The sequence below is a fragment of the Vulpes vulpes genome, chromosome 13 (genome assembly GCF_048418805.1).
Source record: "Vulpes vulpes isolate BD-2025 chromosome 13, VulVul3, whole genome shotgun sequence".
NCBI lineage: Eukaryota > Metazoa > Chordata > Mammalia > Carnivora > Canidae > Vulpes > Vulpes vulpes.
This window is the reverse complement of record NC_132792.1, coordinates 32,165,884-32,187,950: the sequence shown is the minus strand read 5'-3', so window position 1 is coordinate 32,187,950 and position 22,067 is coordinate 32,165,884. Positions and strand designations below refer to the sequence as shown.

General features: G+C 34.1%; 1 protein-coding gene across 27 annotated transcripts in view; it reads left to right on the top strand.

The window, feature by feature from the left end:
- RIMS2 (regulating synaptic membrane exocytosis 2) overlaps positions 1-22,067 on the top strand; it is a 589,976-nt gene that overhangs the window by 68,461 nt on the left and 499,448 nt on the right. For 10 of the 27 annotated variants that reach the window (XM_072734094.1, XM_025994811.2, XM_025994813.2 and 7 more), the window contains exons 2-3: positions 17,119-17,151; positions 17,554-17,640. The exons of the other annotated variants lie outside the window; for them this stretch is intronic. In XM_072734094.1, the coding sequence (XP_072590195.1) occupies positions 17,119-17,151; positions 17,554-17,640 (120 nt within the window). The remainder of the gene's footprint in view (positions 1-17,118; positions 17,152-17,553; positions 17,641-22,067) is intronic. 27 annotated transcript variants of the gene reach the window in all.

The window sequence follows — 22,067 nt, the reverse complement described above, 5'->3', positions numbered from 1 at the left end:
CATCTTTTTTTTTAAAATAATTTTTATTTATTTATGATAGTCACAGAGAGAGAGAGGCAGAGACATAGGCAGAGGGAGAAGCAGGCTCCATGCACTGGGAGCCCGACGTGGGATTTGATCCCGGGTCTCCAGGATTGCACCCTGGGCCAAAGGCAGGCGCCAAACCGCTGCGCCACCCGGGGTTCCCTGAAATTCATCTCTGATTGAACTTATTTCCATCCTTTTTTTCTTTTACAAAAAGCTTTTGGGAAAAAGCCCTTTTTTGGTAAAAGTTATTGTAATGTACTACTTAAATAATAAGTCGGTTGACTAGGGACAGTTTCTAAACAGCAAAATTATTGAGGATACTAGTGCTATATAAATTTTATTTTATGAAATATTATCTAAATTCATATTTTTATTTTTGTTGACTTGTTACTGAAATTTGACTGTGAATAGTAGTTTGCCAATTCATTTAGGTGTTCACCAATTAATGTGATAGCTAATACCACATAGACCTTTAAAAATCTTTGTTTTGTAGTACATTTGCCTAATCATGAACTGGAATGAGTAGGTTTTGGTGGGTTACCAGGTAGTGTACTAGTTATGCTCATAAATGTAAATGTCTGACTAATTTTGATAAATTTAAATCTGACCTCAATTTGAATTTCATTTATTACATAGTTACTGATTCTTGTTATTTTCTGATAAATTAAAAAAAAAAAAAAAAAAAAACCTCTGCAGTCATTTTTTTTTTTTTTTTTGCATCCGTTTTTCAAAGATATAGCTTAGGCATTGCCAAATGTTAATAACTTTGTAGCAGTTGCATCACTAATTTATTGAAATCTCTTGGAAAAAAAATTATTTATTAGTACAGAATATGAAAAAAATAAAAGTTCGCTCCTTGTAGTATTAATGTTAATTTATTTTTCTGTTAAGGCAACATAGGTATTTCCACAGCAGTGTTGCATACATGAAGTATTAAAGAAACTAGGAAACCACCTAGAGCCATTAAGAATTATAAAACACTATGGCAGAAAGTAAAATTGATTCTAAATTCTGGCAGTGGACAACGACCAGATAAGGAACATATGTTTATTTACTCAGTCAAGCATTTTAAATAAAAACAGGTCAAATTATTGGTAGGAAAGAAGAACTAATTAATAGAGCATAATACAGAGACCACATTTTTTAAACTACAGACTTTTAGCTGCGTACAAAGTTCTCGTTCTCTGATAGCCTGAGAACACACATAACAGCACATGCCTTTCTGCTCTCATGCATGATGCAGCCAAATGCCATCAGCCTTTTTTCCTTTCTGGCATCGCACAGTATTTTGTGTTGGCCTTATTTCCTCTTATGTGCCTGTTTCTACCTTCCCTTCTGGCTCTGGCTTCATTTAGCCTCCTGCCTCAGGTTCTACCTGTTTGCCTGGCTCTGGCTGTGTTTATTTTCCATTCTCTGCTTCCTTTGTCAGCCCAGAAGGTCCCACACCTCCTGCCTCTGCCTACTTAAAGCTCATTTCCTTTTCTCTGCTCAATGCTTATACTTACCTCCTGGCCCCGATAAACCTCCCTCTTCTGACTCGTGCACATAGAATTACAGTGATTTGAAACCTATATAGGGTGACCCAAAAACCTGTCACATTTGCATGTATAATAGCTGATCATAAAGGCACCTAATGTTATTTGGCTCTTTTTAAGTCTTAACCCGCTCTCCTAAACTTTAGGCATATCCTTAAAGTCATGGGGAACTCAGAAGATCTAGATTGGTCCTGAGGTTATAAGGTGTAATCTATCGCTCATTAACTGTAGAGGAGTGTTTTTCAAACTGAGTCATGAAATCAGTTTTGTGGAAGTATAACTAGCAATTAAGAACAAAGTTGTGAATTGAAAAGATGGTATTATTGTGCATTGTATTTTGTAAGTATTGTTTAATGAAATTTTATTGTATGCATTTATATAAATGTATGTATAAATATACATTAAATGTAAAATATATTATTGTGGGCCAACTTAATAAATATTTGAATGTCATTGCATAGAAAATTTACTTTGCATAGAAAATTTACTTTTAGCCTTGGCTGCTTTCAGATGGTACTTATTCAAAGAGATCATTCCAGGGGCACCTGGGTGGCTCAGTCAGTTAACTGTCCAACTCTTGATCTCAGCTCAGATCTTGATCTCAGGGTCATGAGTTTGAGCTCTACATTGGGGCTTAGAAAAACAAAATAAATCAGAAGAGATCATTCCATATGGTTGTGATCAACTTTAGAAGCATATATAAAAAGCCTTGAGTTAGTGTGAACTACATCAAATTTATTGTAGAAGCCCTTGAATTCTATCACAACCTTTGCATAAGCTCCAGAACAACATTACCCTGAGATGCCTTACTTCACATCACACTTCATCTAGTAAAGCCACTGTGTAAACTGGGATTCCAAAGTGTAATTCATCACCATATGGGCATTTGAAGCTCTGTTGCAGTTCTGGTCTTATGCTACTTTGGAAGTGACTAGGCTAAGAGGATTATTGTTCTGAAAGATGTGTATATGTTGAAGTGCTTATCTTCCTATTGAAATCTTTTTTTTTTTTTTTTAAGATTTATTTATTTATCTTCGAGTGAGCAAGCAAGCACAGGGTGGGGCAGAAGGAAAAGGAAAGAAACTTCAACAAACTGTGCTGAGTGCTGAGCCCAACTTTGGGCTTAATCTCATGACCCTGAAATCATGACCTGAGCCCAAATCGAGTCGGCAGCTTAACCAACTGCGCCACCCAGGGGCTGCCCTATTGAAATCTTATGGGGGGAAAGATGTATATATATAAAGAAATCTTATGGAAATTGAGTTCATGAGATAATGATTTTTTTTGGAGGGGTCAGTTAGGGAGACAGCTGGACCACAAGAGTTTCTCAAAGACATATTAAAACTGTCCTCCTCTCTCTTTTCCTTTTTTCTTAAAAATGAGTACCATTACTACTACCAATTCACTTAAGATGTGAACCAGGACTTTTCTGTCTATATTTTATTCAAAGATCAACTTTGTGAAGTAAATATTGTTTTAATCCCCATTTTTACAAATAAGGAAGCTGACCCAAGAGAGAGGAGGGCATTGTCCCTGGTATCATAGGTAGTGGTGAAATCAGAGTATAAACCTAGCATGTCTGACTGGAGTTTGCATTCTTAAATCATGGTGGTTATGGTAACTCTTTTTTTCCCTCTCAAGTTTTATTTATTTATTTCTAAATATTTTATTTATTTGAGAGAGGGGTAGAGTGAGAGAGAGAGAGAGAGAGAGAGAGAGAGAGAGAGTGCGATCAGGGAGCCAGAAAAGGGGCTCCACCCGAAGACCTTGGGATTACAGTCTGAGCCCAAGGCAGATGCTTAACTAACTGAGCCACCTAGGAGCCTCCTTCTCAGGTTTTAAAAACTGATCTCTATAATAAGACAGATCACTAGAATATACTTCAGTACAGTTGATGCTTGCACAACACAGGTTGAACTATGTTGGTCCCCTTATACACAAATATTTTTCCATAAATACAGTAGAGTACTATAAATGTATTTTCCTTATGATTTTCTTAATGACATTTTCATTTCCCTAGTTTGCTGTAAGTATACAGTATATAATAATTTACAAAATGTATGTTAATCGACTGTTTATGTTATTATTAGTAAGGCTTCTGGTCAACAGTAGGTTATTGGTTAAGTTTTTGGGGAATCAAAAGTTACACACTGATATTTGACTGTGCAGGACTTGCCACCCTTAACCCTGTGTTGTTTAAGTTTCAACTGTAATTTCATTTTTTTTCCTTACCATGAGTTCATTTTTGTGATATCATCAACCAAAACACGCATTTATTTTCTCCATTGATTTGCAATATTAACTATTTTATAGGTTTTGTTGTTTTAATCACTATGGCTTTGTAAGTTTTAGACATTTAAACTGTAGTAATCCTTAGCACCAACTTTGTCTATTTTGGATATAATTGATCATTGTTTTCCTGTTTATGATCCTTTTCCCTCAGGCATTGAGAAAAGTTCCTCTTACACTCGTGCTGAAAGTCAGCAGATGATGTTTATTTCATGTGATAAATCTGCTTAGAGGTAGAGGAATGAACTTGGTGACCTTTAGTCCCTTCCTCTTTTTTTCTTTTAAACTTAAAACTCTGGTTTAACTTTCATGTCTGTAACAAAGGAAGTGAATCAACATTTATTGAGAGCTCATTATGTGCCACTCATTGTAGGATATGTTTGTGTAATATTGCAAACATATAGAAAAGTTTAGAGAGTAATAAAACATGTGCCATGCACTTTCCCATTACTATCTTTACTGTCACTTTATGAGGTAGCTATTTTAGTGTCCATTTTTACAAATGGATTATAAAATGGTTAAGTAACTTGCCAAGTAGTGAACATTGGAGCCACTATTCGCACCCCCTCCCCCCCCACCATTCCCCCTCGTCTACTTGACTCCAAAGCCCATACTCTTCCATACAAAAACTGACTAAATTAAATCGGGAGATAATGTTGTTTCTTTATTTTATTAACCTCCAATATGTCACACCAAATCCCTCATCATCTTCATTTTCTGTGAGAGTATCTTGTGGACAGAATGAGAGACTTAGTGTTTTTCTTTATCCTTTTTCATTTTTTTCCCTGAAAAACCTCATTATTTTAAGTGCCTTCATATGTTGTGCCAGCAGGTTCCTTTGTCAGCCATCCTGTTCAGAATAAATAACCTGTGCTATGCCAGTACAATTTATTGCTGCTATTTCCTTTATGTTTTGAGTAATTTTATAAAAGGGTATAAAATATTTTAGACATGTGCAAATGCGTGAGCAACCAGAGCGGTTCACCTGGCTGTTTGGCTAACTGCCTGTGGACAGTGCTCCATTTGTAGCAGAGAAGAGAAGAAAGAAGAATAAACATGATTTCTTACACAAGGTCTGTACAGAATCATATCCCCATTTCTCCTCTAGTGACCCCCCCAGAGAACTGCCAAAAAATTTCAAAGCATCAGATAATTTGTACATATAGTTTATTTCTGTTCTTTGAGCAACTCTGTCATTGTGATGAGGGTAGAAAGAATTGTTTAGCAAGTCCCCTCATTAAACGGGTGGTGCTAACTGTAAATCTCTTCCTTGGACGCTTTGAAAATGGATTTTTACATTTAAATGTGTAAGATCGCTTGATTTTTAAACTGCTTATAAGCATACAGTACCCTGGATGGTTCTTTTTTAAACTAGATGATATCTTAAAAATATTATATATATATTTAATTATGAGAAAGTATAATTATATTAGAGAACATTTGGAAAATAGAGGCAGGAAGAATAAAATCACCCACAATCTTGCCACTCTAATAAAAATAGTAATAGTATTTTTGATGTATTTCATGCTTATCTTTTTTTTAATCTGCATTTGAAATAAAAGAACTTAGAGCTAGTCTCTTAGATAATATCTTAACACCTCTTCTGGACCCAATGCTATGTGACTTACAGTGATGATGCTGAGATATTTCACAATGTGTGTATTTGTGTCATTGTGTGTATTCACTTATTCAGATATAGATACCCTTCTAATGTGGACTAATTTGCTGTGCTGTTCACTCTGAGTTATTAATTCTTGTAATCTACTATAGAAAAAAGTTTTTCATTCTTCACAATTTACTTGGTTTCTCTATTGTAAAAGGTAATGCCCCTATTTTTGTAAACAATTGTGAGATTTTTGAGGATGTATTTTTCTCTACAAGTCTCTAGAAATTAATGATAGTTTAAATGTTTAATGCTGTGACAAATCACCGAATTTTCTGTATTGTCTCCCCATATATAAGTGGGTCAGTTATTTTTGACTTCTCTTATAGCACAATTAAGTAGTTGTATTCTATTGTATAATTTAGGTAGCTAGAGAGCCATTTTCAGTCTTATTTTTGCAACCACATAAATATGACCACGTAAATGTAGAGTCCCAATTATGTATCCATTCTGCCTGATGTTTTTCAACATTTACTAGGTGCCCAGCATTGTTCAAAATTCTTGGCTCTCATAGATGAATAAGACATAATTCCTGCTTTCAGGGGGCTCACTTACATGAAATTCTTAGGACTTCACATACTGAATGAATTTGATTAATATTTTTGGTTATAGTAGTTTACTATTTTTATGTAAATTTTATTCACTTACTTTCGAATACAAAAGTCACAAAAAATTTGCAATGAAAAGTTTCTTTTCCAAAACTTTCTCCTATTCACCTATTGTCCCCTCCATAAGAGAATATATTTACAGAAATGAAATGAAATATTTTAAAGTCAGGAATAATTATTTTGAATATAGTTTTGAAAGGAAATTCAGTTTTGAAAAGGGTACTTTCACTTATTGTGTAAGAACTATGTGCACTATTTAATCTTTTAAATATTTTTTATCCAGTATTATCACAATTTTACTAATTACATATAGAGGCTCAATTAAATAAGTTGCTCATGATCACATAAATACCAGGTAACATAGCTAAGAAATAGGATTTGAGTCTGTCTAAATTCTCCTGAGGCCATTTTCCTTTCACCAGCTATTTTATATCAAATTAATGCTTTGGAATTTCAGTTGAGTTATGTTAAAAGTTTGTTAATTGGTTTTCCCTCAGAAAATGGAAAATAGATCTATACCCCAAACTGATAATGATAAGCTTGAGTAACTAGTGAAAGATTTTGGGAAAAGATATATAAAGAAAAGATTACAGTTTTTAAATGATACACTCAAGCATTTAGTTGCTCATGTTAATATAAAAGAAGAATTAAAAATACTTTTGTCTTGAATTACTTCCATTGTGGATCTCTCTCTTTCTCTCATCCATTTATCTAAACCTAGAAAAAATTAAGCTTGCATTCTGAGCAAATACCATCTGGTAGTGAAGGAACATCTTTGGTGTCAGGGGGAAAACAATTTGGCATTGAAGAGTTGCCACATATATAATCGAGATTGATTATGTAACATTTGTGAACTAACTAACTGTATTATGGAAAAGACGTCAGCATTCATTGACAACCTAACAATTTGATGAATGTTCTCTTCCATTATTCATAAGTATTTCAAGTATTTGTGAGTGGCTCTTTCTTATAGGCAAAGGTAATGACAGCTAGAATTTAGGAGCCGTAGTTTTAAAAATATTGATCTATTTGCTGTGAGTAAAATGCCAAAAAAAAAAATTTAGTCCTTTTATGCATGTATACAAATGTTAAAATAAATTGGCATTAGGAATGTGGTTGTTAATGAAAATATTCATATTTCTCCCTGAATATGTCCAGATATTTACATAGGTCTTATGGCAGAAAGGTGCATGGAAGAAGAGAACTGGAGTGACAGATTGGGGGGGAATTCTGAGTAGATGGGGGCAGATGTAGTACTAGCTTTAAGCACCAAAGGTAGAGGTCAGTATAGGGAGAAAGTGGCCTCTGGTCTATCTTATTACTTCATTTTACATTTTCAAACTTTTTTTTTTTTTTTTTTTTTTTAAAATTATGATAGTCACACAGAGAGAGAGAGAGGCAGAGACACAGGCAGAGGGAGAAGCAGGCTCCATGCACCAGGAGCCTGACGTGGGATTCGATCTTGGGTCTCCAGGATCGCGCCCTGGGCCAAAGGCAGGCGCCAAACCGCTGCGCCACCCAGGGATCCCCATTTTACATTTTCAATAGAGATTAGAAGAACTCTTTCACAATGTAATCTGTTTTCTTTGTCCTCTCTCCCCATTTTTGTAGTTCTGATATTATAAATGTTTGGCAGCTTAGTTTAATCTTAATCTTTTCATAATATCCTCAGCCTCCTTTTTCTTTAGATATGGGTTCCTTAATAAGATCAACAATAACATAGTCTGTGATATAGCCAGGTTGGATTGTTGGGAAGCCCCATTCTTTTCTCTTGAGTGAGTTAGATTTCCCAGAGCAGAATCTTCCAGACTTAATGCTAGCCGGCATATGCCTGGCTGCTAGTGCTTGGGGGACCATGTTGGGGAAAAAGCTGGAGTTTTAACATTCATTATATAAGATTTCTTTTAATTTGTCCGTGTCCAGTATACCACCGCTGTTGTCATCTCTGCCTGGTCTCTGCTAGTTTAATCAATCATACTGTTTTACTTTCTCTAGGGAAGATGCTTGTTAAGCTTCTGCTGAGGCTAGGGGGAGGCATGGAGTGAGGGGAGGAATCTGGGTCCTCATGTTGTTAGTCAAGACACTTTCAACTTTTTTTTATTCTCACTTTTACTCTATTTCTAGAGTTACCTGGTCCTGCCAATTCTTGAGTCTTCTGGGATTTGATGATGTTCATTTACCTCTTTGCTTTCTTCAGTGCATGAAGATTCAGCTTTTCAGGATTGCTGACTCATCAGTTACACTTATTTGCTTGCAATTCAATAAATTTTACTAGCATTGAATCCTAACCCATTCTAACAAACAAACTGGGAAATCCTGTCATTGGGGGAGTTTTGGGGAGAGAAGGAAACTAAATGCTTGTAATTATAGTTCCATGTTTGATTAATCTAATTGTTTGAGCACAATAGCTTTAATTTATTAATTCTATAGGCCTTATCTATTTATCATCTGTCACCTATCATTATCATCATCTATCACCTATATCTATAACATGCAACTATATATAACTTCAGACTAATATCTTTTTTTTTTTAAGATTTATTTATTTATTCACGAGAAGCACAGACTGAGAGAGAGAGGCAGAGACATAGGCAGAGGGAGAAGCAGGCTCCTCACAGGGAGCCGATATGGGACTCAATCTTGGACCCTGGGATCATGACCTGAGCCGAAGGCAGGTGCCCAACCGTTTAGCCATCCCCAGACTAATATCTTTGATTCTAAATCCAGCACTGTAGGCAAGGTTCATTCATTTTAGCCTCCTCTCTGCTTATTTGTAACTTCTTTTTCTAACAGTGAGAAGCCTGACTCTCATTAGCTACAAGTTATTGTTCAGCTCCTGTATACATGCACAATGGTTTCAGAATTGCTGACCTGTGTAACGTGCAAACAAATTTACCAATTAGACTACAATGTTTAAGTATAGTTCTTTTTTTGTCTTTAGCACAGGAAGCCTTATTTAAAATATCCTTTCCCATTGTTGCTTAGAGCAGCATTTTTTTTTTTTTTTTGTATCAGTGAGCTTTATTATCCATTTTCCAAACAGAGCTGGATTCATTTATCGCATTCTGCATTTCATCCTAGGATTCCCCTACCGTTGTATGCAAAATTTAAAAATTTGATACATTAAATTTAAAATTTGTATACATTTACTCTTTGTGATATATAGCTCTATGGGTTTTTACCAATACTTACAGTCATGTTTACAATACCACAAGATCACTTAGAACAGTTCCAATATCCTAAAAATTCCTTTGTTTGATCTCTATGTTTAGTCAATTCCTCCTTGATTTTAAGGGGAAGACTTTTTTTTTTTTATCATTAGGTATAATGCTAGCTGTAGCTTTTTATGTTTATCAAATTGAGGAAATATTCTCAATTCATAGTGTGTTGAGAGTTTTTATTATGAATGGTTGTTGGATTTTGTCAAAAATGATATATAATTTTTCTTCTTTAACCTATTGATACAATGGATTATTATACTAACTGGTTGTTGAGTATTGAACCATCATGTCTGCGATAAATCCAACCTGGTCATGGGGTACAATTGTTTTATACATGTTGGATTTGCTTTGCTAATATGTTGTTGAATGTATTTGCATTTGTGTTCATGAAAGATATTGGTCTGTAATTTTCATTTCTTTTAATGCCTTTTTTTTTTTTGTATTATGGGGATGCTGTTCCAAGAGATTGAGTTAGAAAGTGTTCTCTTAAAGAGCCTCCTTTTCTGAAAGAGATTGTAGAAGATTGGTATAATTTCCAACTTAAACGTTTGGTAGAGTTCACGAATGGAACCATTTGGACCTTGGTGATTTCTGTTTTGCAAGGTTGTTAACTTTTGATTCAGTTACTTTAATAGATGTTAGACCTGTTCAGATCATGTATTTCTCCTTGTGTGAACTGTCACAGAGATCATCTTTCAAGGAAATGGTTCATTTAATCAAAGTTACTAAATTTCTGAACTTAGAGTTATTAATATTTCTTTATTATCTTTTTTAATGTCATGAGATCAGTAGTGATGGACCATCTTCCACTTCTGATATTAATAATTTGTGTCTTCTCTCTTTTTCTTGACTAGTATAGCTTTAGCTAAGTTTATCATTTAATTGGTCTTTACAAAAAAGCAGCTTTTTGTTTTGTTGATTGTGACTATTGGTTTTCTATTTTAAAATTTCATTGATTTATGCTCTTATTTTTATTATTTTTCTTTATTTTGCTTTAGATTTAATTCATTCTCCTTTTTCTAGTTTCCTAAGATGGAGACTTAGTTTATGGATTTTAGATCTTTCTTTTGCATCCAGTGTTAAAAGTTTCATCTAAGTACTGATTTAGCAGCATCTCACAAATTTTGATAGAGTGTTTTTCATTTTCATTTAGTTCAAAATACTTCAAAATTTTCTTGAGGCTTTTTTTTTTAAGATTTTATTTATTTATTCATGAGAGACACAGAGAGAGGCAAAGACATAGGCAGAGGGAGAAGCAGGCTCCATGCAGGGAGCCTCATGTGGGACTTGATTCCGGAAACTCAGGATCACCTAAGCCAAAGACAGACATTCAATCTCTGAGCCACCCAGGCATCCCATTGAGACTTCTTTTTTGATCCAGGTGTTATTTAGAAGTATGTTGTTTAATCTCCAGGTATTTTTGAATTTTTTGCAACAGTTTTGTTATTGTTTTCTAGCTTAATTTCTTTGTGACACAGAGGATACTTTGTATGATTTGTATTCTTTTAAATTTATTAAAGAACCTGTTAGCGCCCAGAATGTGGTCTGTCTTGGTAAATGTTCCATTTGAGTTTGAGAGTAATGTGTATTCTGGTATTATTGGATGATGTATTAGAGAATGTCATTTAATAACATTTTATTGATGTTGCTGTTCATTCAGCTATGTCCTTACTGATTTTCTGCTGCTGGATCTGTCAATTACTGATTGAAGTGTAAAGTCTTTAACTCTATCAGTGGATTTGGCTGTTTCTTGTGGCTTGTCTATCAATTTTTGTTTCTCATATTTTGACACTCTGTTATTAGGTGCATACCCATTAGGATTATTATGTGTTCTTTGAGAATTCACCCCTTTGTCATTATGGAATACTCCACCTTATCCCTGCTAATTTCCTTGTTCTGAAGTTGACTTTGTCTGAAATTAATGTAGATACTTCAGCTTTCTTTTTATTAGTGTCAGCATGGTGTATCTTTCTCCATTCCTTTACTTTTAATCTATCAGTGTCTTTATATTTAAAGTGGGTTTCTTGTAGACAACACATTGTTGGCTTTTTTTTTAAAACTATACTTTGACCTTTTAATTCGCGTATTTAGATCATTCACATTTAAGAGATTATTGATATAATTGGATTAATAGTTGCTATATTTATAACTATTCCATTCGTTGCCTGTGTTCTTTTAGTTCTCCTTTTCCTTTTGTTTTTCTTCTGCTTTTGCTTTGTCTTCCACTATTTTTCTTCCTTCTCTTGTTTATTTATTTTATTTTTTATGTTTTAAAAACTTTATTTATTTATTCATGAGAGACACACAGAGAGAGGCATACAGGCAGAGGGAGAAGCAGGCTCCCTGTGGGGAGCCCAATGGGGAACTCAATCCCAAGACCTCCGGATCATGCCCTGAGCCAAAGGCAAATACTCAACAGCTGAGCCACCCAGGCATCCCCCTTCTCTTGTTTAAATTCATCATTTTATATGATTTGATTCCATACATTCTCCTGTCTTAGCATATGAATTATACTTCATTTATAAAAACGTTTTTTAGTGGTTGCTGAAGAGTTCTCAGTGTACTTTTACAACTAATCTATTTTCAGATAACACTATCACCTTAGGGGTAGTACAAGTACTTTATAACAGAGTATTCCCCATTCTTCCCTCCTGTACTTTAAAAATTGCTGTCATTCATTTCATTTATCCATAAGCTATAATGTTACTATTATTACTGTGAACAAAATTATCTGTTAGATCAATTAAGCATAAGAAAAAATAAAATATTTTATTTTACCCCCATTTATTCCTTTTCTAATCCCCTTCCTATTTTTATGTAGATGTGGGTTTTCAACCTGTATCATTTCCTTCTCCTTTTTAACATTCCTTGCAAGGCAGGTATATTGATGACGGATTCCCTTAAGTTTTGCTTGTCCGAAAAAGTATTTAATTTGCTCTCACTTTGGAAGAATTTCTCTGGATACCGAATTTTAGGTTGGTTTTCTTTCTTCTTTTTCTTTCTTTCTTTCTTTCTTTCTTTCTTTCTTTCTTTCTTTCTCCTTCTTCTCCTTCCTTCTTCCCTTCTTTTATATATATATTTTTAATTAATTAAAAAATATTTTATTTATTTATTCACCAGAGACACAGAGAGGCAGAAATATAGGCAGAAGGAGAAGCAGGCTCCCTGTGGGGAACCTGATGTGGGACTCCCTCCAGGACTGATCCCAGGACTCTGGGATCACGACCTGAGCCAAAAGCAGATGCTCAACCACTGAGCCATCCAGGTGCCCCTGTCAGGTCTTTTTCAAGGGCAGTTTCTCTTCATCCTTTTTTTCCTTTGAATGGGTAATACTTTCCTGTTTGTATGCCTTAGGGTTTTTTGTTTTTGTTTTTTTTTTTTGAAAATTATATGTTTGAATGTAATGTGGGAACTCTGAAAATAAGATTTTTTCTCTTCACTGGTTTTGTTGTTTTCTGCTATTGTTTTTGATTTATTTTGTGAGTATATATATATATATATATATATATATATATATATATATATAAATTGTAGGCTGTCTCTGTCCTGAAGATTATCCTGTGGTGTAAATTGTAAATTTAAGGTCTTTTTTCTTTGCTAAGCTTGGGCCTTTTTCTGGGCATGTGTAGTGACTTTACTTTCTCCCATATATGCAGTTACTTTTGAATGTTTCAATCTTTAATGTCTGGCTCCCAAAGGGAGAAAAATTGAAAAACAGAGGGGGTGGTAAATGTTCTTTAAATATCCTGGAAATCGCTTTAGTCAGAGAGGGGAAGGGCTTCAACAGTGTAAGGAGTTGCAGCAACAATAGCCATCCACTTTTTTGTCTGAACTTCTGAGATGGGAAGCAGTAGTCTGTGATCTGAGCACAGATCACTGATATTATTTGGAGGACAGAGTCCTTTTCACCTACCCTGACTCTTGGAAGCTGTGTGCAGGTTGCTCTGAGAACAGGTGAACAGCAATGTGCTATGGGTCTGGCAGGTGGGGAATGGATAACTGATATTATGCTAAGAGCCCAAGTTAACCAAAATTAACTGCAGTGTATAGTTCAAGTCTTCTACTGAAATTGAAAGCCTTCATTGGACTCCAAATTTCCAAAATAGTTACATCAGACAGATTTTGCCTTTGCTGTCTAGGTGGGTAGACAGATTCCTATTGCTTCCTACTCCATCATCCTCCCAGAATCTTCTCTGGTGTCTTTACTTTTTTTATCTTACTTTTTTTTTTTTTATCTTACTTTTTTTTCCCCCTTCCTTCCTTGCTCTTGTGTTTCCCTAGAGACTTTCAACTAAATCGTGTCTAAAACTTGCAGTTCTTTTTTTTTTTAAATTTATTTTATTTTATTTATTTATGATAGGCACACAGTGAGAGAGAGAGAGAGGCAGAGACATAGGCAGAGGGAGAAGCAGGCTCCATGCACCGGGAGCCCGACGTGGGATTTGATCCCGAGTCTCCAGGATCGCGCCCCGGGCCAAAGGCAGGCGCTAAACCGCTGCGCCACCCAGGGATCCCGTAAAACTTGCAGTTCTTTTAGTTGTCATCTCTGGTCATTATTCAGGAACTCTATTGATTTGGTGGTATAGTGTTGATATTTGAGAAGCATTCAGTAATCTGTCTTTTGGTGAGCCTGAGCTGAGTTAGGAGGAGATTTTTCTTTGATTTTCACAGTAAACAATGGTAGAGCTCCTGGAGAGAAAATGTATAGAAATGTGGTGGCGCAATAAGATTGGGATCTGTTGGAATTTTAAACTCTCAATCCAGTCCACACTGTGTCTCTAGTAATTAATCTGTTATAGTTAAAAGTATTCCTATAGATAGTAGCTTCAGGTGTGAGCTTCTGCCCCTTGACTTGTACTCTTGGTAAAATGTGATAGTCTGTATCTATTTGTCTGTTTCTTTAGAGTTCAGGGTAGCGGTGTATCCAATAACCTAAACTCTTTGATGGCTCTAAAAAGAGTTGTTGAATTTCAGTTTGTTCAGCTTTTTGCTTGTTGTAAGGATAGAAGTGATGATTTCCAAGCCTATTTTTTTGTATCAGACTGGAAACTGGAAGCCCCTCATACACATTTTGGAATACACAAATGTAGGTGTTCATTGCTAATAATAATAGTGTATTATAAAAGAAATATATGATATCATTACTTTTTCATATTACCAGTTCTTAAATTATCTCAACATTCATTTTAATCATGTTCAGACATTTTGAGGTTTGAATTTATTTAAAATATTGGAAAAAAGAATGATTTTATACTCTTGATTGTATTTAAAGACAGAATAGTTTTTTTTTAACATAGTGTTTTATTAGTTTCAGCTGTAAAATATAGTGATTCAACAATTTTGTACATCACCTAGTACTCCTCACAAGTATACTCCTAAATTCTCATCACCTATTTGACCTATTTCCCCACCTACCTCCCTTCTGGTAACCATATTTATTGTCTATAGTTAAGAGCCTGTTTCTTGGTTTGTTTCTCTCTTTCTCTTTTGCTTATTTGTTTTGTTTATTAAATTCCACATATGAGTGAAATCATGATATTTGTTTTTCTCTGGTAGACTTATTTTTGTTAGCATCATACTCTCTAGTTCCATTCATGTCATTGCAAATGGCAAGATTTCATTCTTTTTTTATGGCTGAATAATATTCTGTTATATATGGTGTATTCTTTATCTATTCATCTTTTTTTTTTTTATCTATTCATCTATTGATGGGTGCTTGGGCAGTTTCCATAATCTGGCTATTGTAGATAATGCTGCTGCAAACATTGGGATGCATGTGTCCCTTTGAATTTAGTGTTTTTGTATTCTTTGGGTAAATACCTAGTAGTGTGACCACTGGATCATAGGGTAGTTCTCTTTTGAACTTTTTGAGGAACTTCCATACCTTTTTCAGGAGTGGCTGCACCAACAGCATGAGTGCTCCTTTTTCTCCACATCCTCATCAACACCTGTTGTTTCTTGTGTTGATTATAGCCATTCTGACAGATGTGAGGTGATAACTCATTGTAGTTTTGCTTTGTATTTCCCTGAGAGTAAGTGATGATGAACATCTTTTCATGTGTCTGTTGGCCACCTGACAGGATAAATATTTTGACTGCCTTACTATGATACATGTTTTATTTGGAAAGCTGATGCAAATGTTTTTATTATTTCATATATAGTTATTTTACAAAGCCCAGATATACTTTCTGAATTGGTAATTAACATTTTTATGTGTGTTAATTTTTCAAGTAAAGATTTTGAAATTAGTAACTGACTGGTAGATTAATATTAATTTGTTTATGATGAAAACTTTTGTCACTAATTTCAAAAGCAACGTGATTCCTTGCAGAGATCACCCAAGAATTCTTTAACAATATTGTTTCCTCATTTACATATTTATTTCAATATTTATTGTTTTTAACATAAATTTCATTTGGTGAAGGGTAGTCTTGCCTTGCTGTCCATTTTGATGAGCTGATATGGTTATCTTTCTTTGGCATTATCTGTTTGGGGCCTATTTTGTTCTAAAATGTTAAGAGATTTTTATCTTATTCTCCAGGAAATATATAGTAAGTTTTCAGGATAGAATCCAGTGCCACTCTATTAAGTTTTTTTGTGTTTGTTTGTTGATAGGATATTTGGTGCTAAATACACTCTTTTATTATTAAATTCTTATATGACTATATTTAAATACTAAATAATGTGGCTTTAACTCTAAGATAAAAGTATTACACTTTTTTGAAGTTTATGCAGAGAACACAGTATATTCCTCTTTGGTTTAACATAGAGATACATAATTACCAATTATATTTATTCATCGGGACACAAAAATATATAAGGGTATATGTTTTCATTTATTGCTTATATTATTATAAATAGGAACACACTGGAGAGGAAAATCAGTTTGATCTAAAAAGAGTTTAATGTACAGTGTTAATATAATTTCCTTATGAAAGTACTAGATTTTGGTGACCAATTTTAGTTACCAATTCTTAGCCTTTCTTTGGGAAAGTAAAAGCTGGTGAACTGATCATTGGTCATAGGTTTGCCTCTCAGGACTGATCCTAGGTAAAGTGTGAGAAGCCAGATTTCAGAGGAATTCAGTACCCTTGGGTATGATCTTTTTCTGCCCTGTAAATATCCAGTGCTATTTCAGTGAAGCACTGAGTTGATTATAGTTTAAATGCATTTTTAGTCTGTTACCTTATATGAATAATTTACTTTAGCTTATAAATGTTTAAAATTTAATATACATAGTTATTTTAGTAGTTATTTTTTAGGTAGATTGGGTACATACTGCCCAATTATTTTATCTGCTCATTTAAGCAATAAATAAATTCATCTGTAAGGCTTTTAAAATACATCTATAAAACTTACATTTTATTTAAAATATTTATGCCTTCAATTTATATTAAGGAAGAACTTTAAAAAATAAAGAGGAAATCTGTTTATCTTCAGTAAACCAAATGTAACTGTGTTTAATCTGGTACTTTAAAATAAGCATTTTAAAAGCTTCAATATCAGTATTAATAAAAATATGCAGAGAACTTGAGGACTAAATCAGGGAATCATTAAAGCAGTAGTAGAGTTCTAATATCAATCCTTTATTCAGAACAAGCGATTCAACTTCTCTTTTTTTGTGTCAGCTTGTTTTAAATGTATAATTCCAGGTAGCAAAGCACTAACTGTTTCTATGTAGCAAACCTTATTTTTCATTTTTATATGACCACAACTTGTAGATAGAAAATTCTTCTTAGTACAGTGCACTCAGTTGTGCAAACTTATCTTTTTAGGGTCAAAGAAGAACACAAACCACAACCGACACAGTAAGTAAATGTATTAAGAGTGCAGTAGGCTTGATTTCTGTACCTTTGCCATATTCTGCTTTCTGCACCTTGGATGGTATTAGCTTACACTAATACTGGATAGGCTGCAGCTAGTGTGTCTTCTGCTTTTCTGACTCTCTGGCTTGTAAGAGAGCTGCCTGCAGCTTCTTACTTCATCCACATATGGACTGGATGTGGTTTTTTGCTGCCTGCTTGTGGACTGGTTAAGTGTTCAAACTTAATTTCCCTACATTCTGACTGCCTGATGATAATTGGCGCTCACATTTCCATTGGCTGTAGCTTTTTGTGCCTGTGTATTTTTATTATTATGGGTAAGAAAACATTTGACCTACATTGTTATTCATTTGGTTATTCAGTCACATTATTTGCTTATTTAAACAGGTGGTTTCCCTTTAGTGGGATCACTGAACTGGTAAATAACGTTCTTCAGCCCCAGCAAAAACAACAAAATGAAAAGGAGCCCCAGACGTAAGTAAGCTGATCTGTATAGACTAAATATTATCTCTAATAGCATGACATACTGAAGAGTATGCATTAAAATGCTGCCCTGGAAATATTATTCATCAGAAACAAAAATTGTTAGGGTATGAGTTTGATACTTTCATCTTTAATTATAACGGAAATCTAAAAGGAAAACAGGATAATTTATAGGGTAGTAAAAATGAAGAGAGGTCATTCTCCCCTCAGTTTTAGTATGGATAATATAAACTATGTTTGTCACGGAAAACATCTTTCTCCAAGTATGCAGTGTATTTTTAAGTGTGTTTCTTTCAAAAATAATTCAGAGGACATTAAGAAATATTCCCCCCCCCCCGCCCCCAATTTAGTCATTGGTCAAATAGTTTTGGAAAGATTCTTTTAAAACAAGGACAAGCAGGTTTCTTTATTGTGATACTTCTGAGTGTCTAAATATGCTCCAAAGGGGTTAGAACATACAGTGTTTACTAATCATATTTGACCACTGAATCTTGTTTTCACTGAACATTTCATTAAGTTGACATAATTTGGGAAACGTAGCAGTTTATTCTCACATTAACCGGAAACATTAAAGAAAAGTCAATTCCATTTATTTTAGTTTGTTAGCAGAATAGAAAACATTCTTTAAAAAATTGTTCACACATATCTTTTTAACTTGATGTAAGCAATATTATGTGTATTTTGAAGTGGAAGTAACTCTGAGAATGTGAGAAAGATTGTATCTATTTAAATTCTAATCTCTCCATGGAGACTGCCTTCTTACTCCAGGGTGCTCTTACAGCTCAGCCTCTATGCTTTTTAAAAGTGGGAGTTCTGTTTTATGGAGAAGATGGTTTGTAGGGAGGGGCAGAGGGAGAAGTGACATGAACTCTAGGAGAGGATAAGAATGACTATTCTAAGAGCCCTGAGATGAAATATTTGGAGAGTTTCATGTTTGCCTTTAACGCAAACTAGAGGATAAATATCTTTTTGTCTTATTATGGCCGAGGGTAATCTGCTTATTTGTTTTATGTTACTTGTATGCATTTTATGGTAAATTTTGTCAGTGTTTTAGTTTCAACCAACCTAAAATTATGTTGTGGCATACTACTTTTAATAGTTTACAAGAGTCTCCTTCAGGGCAGCCCCAGTGGCTCAGCGGTTTAGCGCCGCCTTCAGCCTGGGGTGTGATCCTGGGGACCCAGGATCAAGTCCCATGTTGGGCTCCCTGCATAGAGCCTGCTTCTCCCTCTGCCTGTGTCTCTGCCTCTCTCTCTCTCTCTCTCTCTCTCTCTCTCTGTGTGACTATCATAAATAAATAAAAATTAAAAAAAAAAAAAAAAAGAATCCCCTTCACCCCTATCTGCAGATATGTTCCAAGACCCCAGTGGATACCTGAACCAGCAGATGGCACATAATCCCTATAGTTACTGTTTTTTTCTCTATACATATATACCTATGATAAAGTTTAATTTATACATTAGGCACAGTAAGAGATAAACAGCAATAACTATTAATCAAATAGAACAATTTTAATATGCTCTAATAAAAGCAATATAAATGTGGATTCTCTCAAGATATCTTGTATAATACTCTTCTTGTGATGATGTGAGATAATTAAGTGCCTATATGATGAGATAAAGTGAGGGGAATGACATAGGTCCTGTTACATAGAGGTGTGCTACTATTGACCTTTTAAGGAGGATATGTTAGGAGGATCCTCTGCTTCCAGACCACAGTGGATCACTGAAAGCATGGAAAGTGAAACTGAGGATGAGGGCTGGGGGTGGTGTCTATTGTATATGTAGCTCTAAAATGGGAACTGTTGCTGTATTTGATCTAGATGAAGTCAAGACTTGTGTTTGTTCTATTTATTGTTTTATCTTTGGCATCTAGCAGAATGCCTGATCTGTAGGAGGAACTTAGTAAAACTTTTCTTCACAACTGATTTTATGTGTTTTGTCCTTTTATACTATAAGAATACTGTGCTACAAACAGTAGAAATGAATTTAGTAAACTCTTCTAATAAAAAATTGTAATAAAGTGGCAAGCTATGTATTATTTTGGTGATTATCTTTAAGTCATTGAAATATCATAAAATAGTAAAATTACTATCAAAATATAATTAGATGCAAATTTGCCGCAGTATTAAATGACTTCAGTTATGTATTTTAATTGGCAAATTTTAGAAAGTAATCAAGATTAAGTTATATTATTTAGTAGATTACAATGGGCATTAAATAAAATAGATATTTGGTTAGTAACTTTAAAAAGTGAAATAAAGTGACATTTGATTGACAGATCAAGGCAAACTTGATATAGGTTTATTTCAATAATAAATATAATTCAGTTTGTTTTGACTTTTGGATAGGATGATGGTAGAAAAAACTAGTAGTTTTGGATGTTTTAAAAATTAATTCTTATTTAATAGGTACTATTCCATTGAAGTATCTTGGGCAACTCATTCTTCTTATTAATCTGTGGTTTGTGCAGTTTTAAAAGTTCATAATTAGGGGTGCCCTGGTGGCTCAGTTGGTTGAATGTTCAACTCTTGATTTCAGCTCAGGTCTTGATCCTCAGGGTTATGAACTCAAGCTCTGCATTGGGCTTCACACACATACACAAATTCATAATTAATAGATTTTCTCAATTGTTATCTTTTTCATCTCATATTCCTGTTATGCTGAAGATTTTTGGTATATAATTTTCCAGAAGTTTTCCCTTTATCTTTCTGATCCAAAAACCAGGATACTTGTGAATCTTCTCTTTTAATTCATCTTCCCATAGTCTAAGACTTCTTTCTGAGTCAACTGATTTTTTTTTCTCTCTTTGACTACCATTTAAATGGGGTAGCTTCCTATCTGCTTACTTTCCGTTCATTCATCCATAAAATTATTTCTAAGAACTGAATTCCAGATATTCATTTAATATATAAAAAGTAGGACTTATGTTTCTTCATACTCCATATAAATATTTTTGTAGTAGAATAACTAAGTAAGTATTCTAACTATATTAAAAGTCTAATGTTTCCTGAACAGTAATTTCATTTTAATGAAACCCATTTTGCGGTTATTCAAAGGTATAATAATGTAGGTTTCTTGAGTCTGTATTTTTAGAGTTTGTTTATTTCATATTTCTTTTCTACAACAGGAAGATTTACCAATTTTGATTTGGGTAATTCATGTGAAACTGTAGGTTTACAGAAACTACTGTAGAACAGTGTGTCCAACTTTGACTTTCCATAAGTTTTAAGGCTTAGAAAATCAATTGAGCCATTTGTCTGTTATCAGTTCTTTCAACCTTTGCAGAAATTCCTTAACATACGAATTAAATAATTTTATTTTTTCTTTTCTTCTTTCTTCTTTCTTTCTTTTTCTTTCTTTCTTTCTTTCTTTCTTTCTTTCTTTCTTTCTTTCTTTCTTTCTTTCTTTCTTTCCTTTCTTCTTTCTTTCCTTCTTTCTTCTTTCTTTTCTTCTTCCTTTCTTCTATTTTTTGCCACAGCATCAAAATAAGGGAAAGTTTCTCTAAAGACAATATAATATTGGTTATATGTAAAGTGTAAAACAAGTCCCTGAGTAATTAAGAATAGGCATACTAGAAAAAAAAGGTAAATTCTTTGTAATGCAGCTGTTAATTTAACTTTGCATTCCCAATATCTAGCATAATTTCAAAGGTAAGTTTGAAGGTTTTAAAATACAGATTAATTAAACCAACCAATTGGATTAGTTATTCATGTTGGGACAAAATAAAAACTACACTTTTGGAATACTAGGAAAATCTAAAATTTTAGTCATTAGAATCAGGTGGCCACTCAGCAACAATCCTCTTTGATACGAGGTCTTTTAATAGGAAAAAATGCTAAGAGGAAGAGTGCTTTTAAGCACAGGGAATATCACATGTGAAAGTTTTTAAGTAGCGAGGGGTTTGAGGGACAAGGGAGACTAGTGTGGCTATAATATAATGGACAAGATGAAGCATGGTGGGAGATGAGATTCCAGATGTAGGACTTAGGGCAGTGTTTTTATAGAGAATGATAAGTCTGAGTCTCAGCATAAAAGGATCTGAGTCTTAGCAAAAAAAGAAGATAACTGGAAACTTTTAAACATGGCTTTGACAGGATTTAATTTATGTGTAAACATCAATCTAGCTGCTCTAGGAGTACAGTGAGTGAGAATAGAAGTGGGTAGAGCAATGAGGAGGATTTTATGAAAGACTCTGCTAGAGATGATGATGACTTGGACCAGGTTGCTTAGAATGAAGATGGAGAGGAGTGGATTTGGGATATATTTGGAGGTTGAAATGACATGATTTTTTAGTGTGGTAGATATGGAGGAGGTTAGTAAGGAAGGGAAAAGAGCCAAAGATGTCTGCCAGATTTCTGATCAGAAGAACTGATTGGGTGCCGATGCCATTAACTCTGATCAAGAAGGGAAAAGGAT